The sequence below is a fragment of the Aquila chrysaetos genome, chromosome 3 (assembly GCF_900496995.4).
Source record: "Aquila chrysaetos chrysaetos chromosome 3, bAquChr1.4, whole genome shotgun sequence".
Lineage (NCBI taxonomy): Eukaryota > Metazoa > Chordata > Aves > Accipitriformes > Accipitridae > Aquila > Aquila chrysaetos.
The window spans coordinates 79,161,967-79,169,799 of NC_044006.1; the positions used below are offsets into that span (position 1 = coordinate 79,161,967).

The 7,833-nt window shown below is 63.4% G+C and overlaps 1 protein-coding gene across 1 annotated transcript; it reads right to left on the reverse strand.

The window, feature by feature from the left end:
- GBX1 (gastrulation brain homeobox 1) lies at positions 1-7,353 on the reverse strand. The gene is made up of 2 exons (XM_030009482.2): positions 6,848-7,353; positions 1-723 (listed from the first exon to the last, which is right to left on the reverse strand). Exons 1-2 carry the CDS (start codon positions 7,305-7,307, stop codon positions 203-205), a joined length of 981 nt encoding a protein of 326 aa, XP_029865342.2. The 5' UTR covers positions 7,308-7,353; the 3' UTR covers positions 1-202.
- Between the last annotated feature and the right edge of the window lie 480 nt (positions 7,354-7,833).

The window sequence follows — 7,833 nt, forward strand, 5'->3', positions numbered from 1 at the left end:
GGGGCCCGCGGGGGCCAGGCGGCCCGCGCTCCCCGCGGCACGGACAGACGGACACGCTGCCGTATGTACAGAGTTTACACGGAATAAATAAGGGACATGTACAGAGGAGTGCGAGCGGGCGCCCGGGCCGCGCCCCCGCCGCGCCGGCCCCCCCCGCTGCCGGCGGCCCGCCCGCCCCAGGGTCCGAGAGCCCCGACGGCGCTCAGGGCCGGGCGCCCTGCTCGATCTGCTGGTGCTGGCTGCGCACGGCGAAGCGGTTGACGTGCACCGGGATGGGCACCACGATCTTGGGGTTGCGGACGGGCTCGCCCGAGCGGTTGCTCACGTTGCCCGCCTTGATGCGTTTCCACTTGGCGCGGCGGTTCTGGAACCAGATCTTCACCTGCACCTCGCTCAGCTTCAGGGCGTGCGCGATCTGCGAGCGCTCCGTCAGGCTCAGGTACTTCTTGCAGTGGAACTCCTTCTCCAGCTCCAGCAGCTGCTCGCTGGTGAAGGCCGTGCGCCGCCGGCGGCTCTTGCCGGCCCCGGAGCCCGGCGGGGCCTGCTCGGCCGCGGGGCCGCCCTTGCTCTTGCCCTTGGCGCCCAGCGCGGCGGCCGCCGCCCCGTCCAGGAAGGGTTCCTCCTCGCTGTCGCCCGCCGAGCTCTCCTCCTCCCGCTCGCTGCACGGCGTCGCCGCCGACTTCACCTCCAACTTCTCCTCGTCCGAGCTGTACGCCTTCCCGTCTGCGGGGCACACAGCGTCAGCGCCCGCCGGCGCGGCCCGCCGCCCCCCCCCCCCCCCCCCGGCCCGAGGGTACCCCGCGCCCGCGGAGCCCCCCTCCCTCCCCCGGAGCCGCGGCCCCGGCGCCCCGCGGGGCTCCCCCCGTTCGCCCCCCCCCCCCCCCCCCCCAAGCCCCGGGGCGCTCGGGAGGCTGCAGCTCCGCCCGCGGCCGCCGGGGCCCCGCCACCGCCGCGTCCCGCAGCCGCGGGGTCGCCCGCCGGAGAAGCGGCTTCCCCGGCACCAGCTGCGCGCTCGGCCCCGCTGCCGGCAGCCGTCGTCCCCGGCCCCGCGCTGCCCACAGTCTTGGGGCAGCGCCCGCAAGAGCCGGAGCATCCGCAGGCACCGCGGGGGCCGAGCCGCCGCCGCCGCCGCCATCCCCGTCCCAGAACCTGGCCGCAGCAGCCTCACTGCCTCCCTCCCGCAGAGCACACCGCAACCCTTCCAGCGGACCTCCGCGGCCAGAGGGAAGGTCTGTACCTCGCCCCTCTGCCCCGTCCCACTGCTGTTCGCCCAGAAAGAAGCCAGCCAAGAGGAGCTGAAGGACCGTCCTGCAAACAGCAGCCAGAGCCGGTGCCAGCCCCGCAAACCTCTCTGCAGGGCTCTACAGGACGTGGGGTGTCCTGCTGCCAGCTCTCCCTCCCTAACCCCAGGATGCACTACAGCAGAGTGGTGCAGCCGGGGAACAAGGTGCTTAGGCAGGTGATGCTCAGGGCTTAGCTCCCCCCACCAAGTCTCTGCGGAGGGGCACGCTGGAGCCTGCCAACATCACTCAACAGACAGGACCTCATCCCAGGCCACCCAGCCTGGAGGCAGCGCTTGGACCGCCGCAGGGACCACTGTTACGCTGCCTGCAAGGGTATTGATAGGGTGTAGGGCTACGAATCTCCTTCTTGCAAGCTTCTTGTGTCCCAAACTGCTGCCTGAATGATTAAACAGCCACGGAGCAAGGGAGGACGTGGGTGGGAGACTGTGGGGAGAAAAGAGGCCTGGAAACCAGTCACTTCCCTGGTAGAAGGGCTCAAACAAAGGCCCCACAGGAGATCGAGCGAGAAGATGCTCCCGGCCATAGCCGGGCATCATGGAGGGAGAGGACCCACAGCTATGCACAAGCAGATGAAGAAGCTTTTCTGTCATGCTGAGACTGGAAGAGACCAGCAAAGTCTCCAAGTCCGACCCAACAGCAGGAATCGCTGCTGGAAGGAGCTGGTTCTGAAGCACTGCCACTCTCAATACAGTCCTACATGCAGAAGGAGAAGCAGCAGCTCTCCAAGCTTCTAAGCAGTGTCCAGGTACCGGCATGTGCACCCTGGGCCACTGGATCTCCAGGCACCTCACCTCACCTCAGTGGGAAAGGCAGAGCAGCCCTCAGATGCCTGAAGGTGAAAGCTTGCAATTACACAAGCAGCAACTGCAAGAAACTGCTTGAGCCCAGGAGACGTTCTTAGGAGTCTGGTTGCTGTGGCGCTCCCACATCCCTTGCTGGTCCTGCAGCAAGTCTGTGGCTTCCTGAGAGTGAGTGCCTTTGGAGATCTGGAATCACCTCCCTGCTCCTCCTGCTTCATACAGTGGGAAAGAAACACCTTTGCCTCTATTCTGCTGCAGTAGAATAGACAGCAAGCTCTCTCTTCTTGAGAGGTGGGGCAAGAAATCTCCCATATGCACAGGGCGTATAGTAAAGACCCAGAGAATTGATGCTCATAGGGCTGAGGATTAGCAGCAGGTGGCATGGAGCACTGTGGCTGCCAATGCACAGTCTCATGCAAGCACTTTGCCGAAGAAAAGGAGAGCTTTCATTTCTGTGTACCATCTCTGTCCGTGGGAGCACAAGGCCTGATAAGGTAAGAGAGCTCTTATGAGGACATCAGTGTCTTCACCAAGAGTACTCATAGGTCCTGCCCTGACTCTGCCCTTCCCCAGTGATGGAAGACGGCATCCCAGCAGCCACACTAGCAAATGGTACTTATTAAGCAGTTTGCTCTTGTAGGCCCAGACTCTGTCCCAAGAGACTGGAAGAAGGCTGAGCTACTAACAGCAACATGTCACTCTGTAAAACAGGTACTATCCCTGGATACTCTTCTTAATCAGACCCCAAATTTTAAATGGTCTCTAGCAGACTAACACGTCTCACATTTGTGCCTTATAAAAAGGCTGGGTTTGCAGTAAGGAACTCAGAACTATGTGATGATAGAGTCTACACCAGAGGTGTTCACAAAGACAATTGGTGTATTGGTCTGTTAGTCATCTAGCATGTGCCCATCGAGGAAGTAACGGAGGCAGGGGAACCCACCCATTTGGTGGGAGGGTGTACTGAGACTTTCAAGGCCTTTGAACAGGAAGTGAAGCTGTCATGAAGCAAAGCATTGTGACTTTGAAAAATCAACAAGAAGGCCGTAGACGAAGAATAGAATTGACCATTTGCTTTGCTCTTCACAAAGTCCCAGCTGTTTATTGATCTTAGGAAAGACATGGACCAGAGGAAGCCACAAAAATGATCCGAGGGCTGGAACACCTCTCCTGTGAGGTCAGGCTGAGAGAGTTGGGGTTGTTCAGCCTGGAGAAGAGAAGGCTCTGGGGAGACCTTTTAGCAGCCTTCCAGTACATAAAGGGGGCCTATAAGAAAGATGGGCACAAACTTTTTAGTAGAGCCTGTAGTGATAAGACAAGAGGTAACAGTTTTAAACTGAAAGAGGGCAGATTCAGACTAGATAGAAGGAAGAAATGTTTTATGATGAGGGTGGTGAGACACTGAAAGAGGTTGCCCAGAGAGGTGGTAGATGCCCCATCCCTGGGAACATTCCAGGTCAGGTTGGACTAGGCTCTGAGCAACCTGATCTAGTTGAAAATGTCCCTGGTCATTGCAGGGGGGGTGGACTAGATGACCTTTGAAGGTCCCTTCCAACCCAAATGGAACCCTATGATTATGAATGCAGTAAGCATGGTGAGGAGAGTTGGGTGTCACAGGCGACCAAGTTATTCAAGCACGATCAGGGGCACCCAGATCAAGAATGGGTGCTGTGACAGCCAGAAGAGCCCTGTGTTGGTAAGCACACAAGAGCTCTCAGTCATGTTCATAGGGAACAACCCACAACTTCACCCTGTCCCTGACTGAATGTGCAGTTACTACATCAACCCAAGAGAGAGTCTCAGACCACTGCCTGGATCTCGGTGGAGACCTCTACAGCTCAGGAACAAACGTGCTCTCAGGAGAGGTGTGGAGAGCTGGGGGTGTTGAGTACCTTTATCCTGGGGGTCATACTCTTTGTCACAGCTGTAGTAACAAACCAGACTCCGAGCTTTGCTGCTTCATACCACCAGTTTCGCTATAAGCCTCTCCCCTCTCATGAAGTGTGACAACAGCTGGAAGCAAGTTTGAAACATAGTAGATGCAGAGAGAGGGCCTAAAATAGAGCATTAACTTCTTTGGCTGATTCAGCAAACAACTGATCTTGTCTCCATAGACACCTGCATGATGGAGATACTAATGGAGCCCAGGGACAGAAATAAGTCACTTTAGGGTATAATTCACCTGATGTCAGCAAAAGAAATAAAAGGAGACATTTTTCTTCACATGGTTCTTCTACAGATAAGAGATCTGTGGAACACCTTGCGCCAGGACGTGGCTAAGTCCTTGCTGGTGGACTCCACGGTAGACTAGATAAAGTCACAGAAGAGGAATTGGTCAAAGGTTACTAAATATCCAGAAACAACGCCTGGCTCAGGAAGCCCCTGGGGTGCAGGTGGTTGGATGCTAGGGAAGCATCATTTTAGAAAGTATTGCACAGGTTGTGCTCTCTTACTCTCCCCTGGACAATTGCTTTTGGCCCGGGCCACAGATAGGATGCTAGCACAAACTCCACTATAGATAGTTTTTAATGTCTCCTTTTGATGTGAATCATCTTTCTCTTCTTTGATTGTGGAAAAAGCCCACAGCAACCATCCTGGCTTTCATCCGAGAAGGTTGGTAACACAAATCCTATTGTCCCTCTCCAAGGGCCTTGGCTGGTACAGTCAGGAGAAACATTAGGTAAAGCAGAAGGTGGGGTACATTTGGCCTGACAAATCCCCTTGGACCTGGGCAGAGCAGCCCACAGAGTCAGGTCCACATGGGCAAATGCTCGTGCAGAAGGACAAGCATCCTTCATGGCTCCAGAGCAAGCACAGTGCTAAGAGACAGCCAATAGGCAGCAGAACAGCAGTAGCAAGACATATTTCCTTCCATCATATGAGCCAGTCACAACAGGGCAAGTCTTAAAGATATGATTTCTCGATAGCAGAAATGGCCACTGTCTGGGACAGTTCATCTGAGTCCCTCGGGAGGAGAGAATATGTTGGGCTCAGCTACAGAGGAGCCATGGAGGGATATCAAGCACAATGCAGCTCATTTCCCCATAGACTGGGAAGATGTGGTCATACGGACAGCTGGTTTTGGCCAGGGCAGTTCTGTCCCCGAGGAGACTTTCACAACAGACGCGAGATTGCACCGGGCTTTTGACTCGGCACAGAGGCCTGGGAGCGCCGGAGGAGCACCAAAGCCCCGATAACCCATGAAGGCAATGGGGAGGCAAATGCCCCAGTTGTCCTGCTGAGGGACGAGGTTCAAGGGGTACCTGAGTGAGGGAAACAGTCTTCTGAGGGAAGAACAAGGCAGGGCAAGGAAAAGACCCGGGCTTACCCAGGAGAGACTAAAGGGAGGATGGAGAACAAACAGCCAAGCACTGCAAGAAGCAGCAGAGACTTCTCAGCACGCATCCACGCTGGGAAGCCTGTGAGACAAAGGTGGATCTCGGGGGTGACCAGGGGAGACAGCTCTCAGGACGGGCCATGTCAGAGAAAACCAGCAGTTGGTTTGTGTCAGTCTCGCCGCAGAAGGGACACCTCGAGCCCCGTGCCGCAGGAGCTGAGGTGGAAGAGAGCAGGAGCTGGAGCTGGCTGAGAAACATAGAGCAACAAGTCGCCAAGGCCAATGCCTGTGCGCACGGGGGAGCAGCCGCAGCTCACAACGGCGAGGACCCCGCGGCCCCGCCACGGCAGCGGGAGCCGCCCCCGGCCAGCCCCGAGCGGGGGCGCGGGAGTGGAGCCGCCGCCCGCCCGCGCCGTCGGGCAAAGCCGGTGCCGAGGCCGCCGGTGCCGAGGCCTCGGGTGCAGTGGGCACGGCAGCGCGGGGCGGCGGACCGAGACGAAGGGGAGCGGGGCTCCAGACGGCGCCGGGAGCGGGGCGGCCGCCCGGGCACGGGACTCGCCCGGCGCGGCGCGGCCTCGGGAGGGGCTCGGGGCGCCGGTAGCCGCAGCACGACGGGGACGAGAGGGCGGCGGAGCTCGGCACGGCGCGGGCTGCGGGCGAGCCAGGGAGCCCCCAGCCCCGCGGCATCGTGCCGGAGACGAGGCGCAGCCCCGCGCCGCACCGCGGCTGCACCCAGCGGGACCGGCACCGGCACCGGGACGGGCGGGGAGGGCCGCGCGCAGTCCCGCGGCCCGGGGCGGGGCGGCGCCCCGTTGCCCTCCGCCTCGCCCGCCCCGGGCCGGCTGCCAGGACCTCGGAGAGCTCCGCGCCGCCGGGCCGGCCTCGGCTCCGAGGGCCCGCGCCGCTCCGGTCCCGCCGGGCGGTCGGTGCCCCGCCGGGGCGGCCGCCCCGACCGGCGGCTCTCGCGGCTCTCCCGCCCCGCGGCCCGGGCGCGGCGGACGGAGTTTGTCTCCCGCCCGCGAAAGTTGCGGGCGCTTGCGGAGCCGGCCCGGAACGGAGGGGAACCGGCCCGGTCCTCCCGGCTCGGCCCGCCGGGACAGGCCGGGAGCGCAGCCGTGGGCAGATCCCGCCGTCCACGGCCCATCGCGGCCCCCGCCGTCCTGCCCGCCGCGCCCCGGTCCCCGGCGCCGCCGGGTCCGCGGCTGCCGCCCTGGCGAGCTCGGGGGCCCGCGGTGTCGCCCGCAGCCGCCGCTGGGGCGGCGGGGAGGACCCGGACAGGGTCTGGGCGGGCGGCGCTGCCCGCCGCGGGGCCCCTCGGGGCTGCGGGGGTCCCGGGCGAGGCGGGCCGGCGCTCGCCGCAGACGAGTCGCTCTCTGCCGGGCGGGGCTGGCCCGCGCCGCTCTTACCTGCCAGGCCGGGGAAGGGGTCCGGGAAGTGCAGCGGTGGCTCGGGAGGCCCCTTGTCGCGCCCCGGGGGCAGCTCCTCCGCCTCCAGGCCCTCGGCGCCCCGCCGGCAGCCGGCGTCGGGGTTGGCGCGCGGCGGGGGCAGCTCCTGCGGCGGGTAGAAGCCGTCGGGGGGCTCGGAGAAGCTGGGCAGGGCCGTGGTGAGCGCCACCATGGAGGGCACGGCCTGGCCCAGGCTGGCGCAGAAGGTGTTGGTGAGGCGGCCGGCGAAGGAGGCCAGCGGCGCCAGCGGCGGCAGCCCCGACTGCAGGGGCGCGTGGGACAGCGCCTGCGGCAGCACCAGCGGCCGGTACGGCATGAACATGGGGTACCCGGTGTAGAGCAGGTGCCCGGAGCGCGGCGGCGGCGTCCCGATGAGCGAGTCGATGGAGAAGGCGGTCCCCTGGCCGCTGGGTCTCTGCATGGCGAGCGGACGCCGCCGGCTCAGCCGGCACCAACTTTCCGGCGAGCTCGGGCCGCCGCCAACTCGCCGCGCCGCCGCCGCCGCCGCCGGGCCCCGCCGCGGCCCCGGCCCCGGCCCGCGCCCGCCGCCTCCCGTGGGCTCCGGCGCCCGGCGAGAGCTGCCGCCCGCCCGCCCGCTCGCTGGCTCGGCGCGGCGGAGTGGAGGCGCGCTCGGAGCCGCCCGCCCGCCCGCCCCGCCGCGGGGGGGCCGGGCCGGGCCGCGGAGGGGAGGGGAGGGGAGGCGGGCGGGGGTGTCGCCCTCTGCTCTCATCCATCTTCCGCACATCACGGTCGAGTTCCTCCTTCAGCGCCCGCTCCGGCGGGGCAAGGCTCCCCGCTCCCCCCCCGGCGCGGCCGGCCCCTGGGAAGGCGCCTCCCCCTCCCGCCTCATCAGCTGTTATTAATGGTGATTGATGATTAGCAATTACGGGGCCAGCACAAGGGCGCTTTTGTGGGGACGGGACGGGGCCGCGCCGCTCGGCATAGCC

Excerpts from the sequence above, each read along its gene's own strand:
- GBX1 (XM_030009482.2), bottom strand. The coding sequence starts at position 7,307 with ATGCAGAGACCCAGCGGCCAGGGGACCGCCTTCTCCATCGACTCGCTC. Across the intron at positions 724-6,847 it reads CCCCTTCCCCGGCCTGGCAG|ACGGGAAGGCGTACAGCTCG; the intron begins GTAAGAGCGGCG and ends TGTGCCCCGCAG.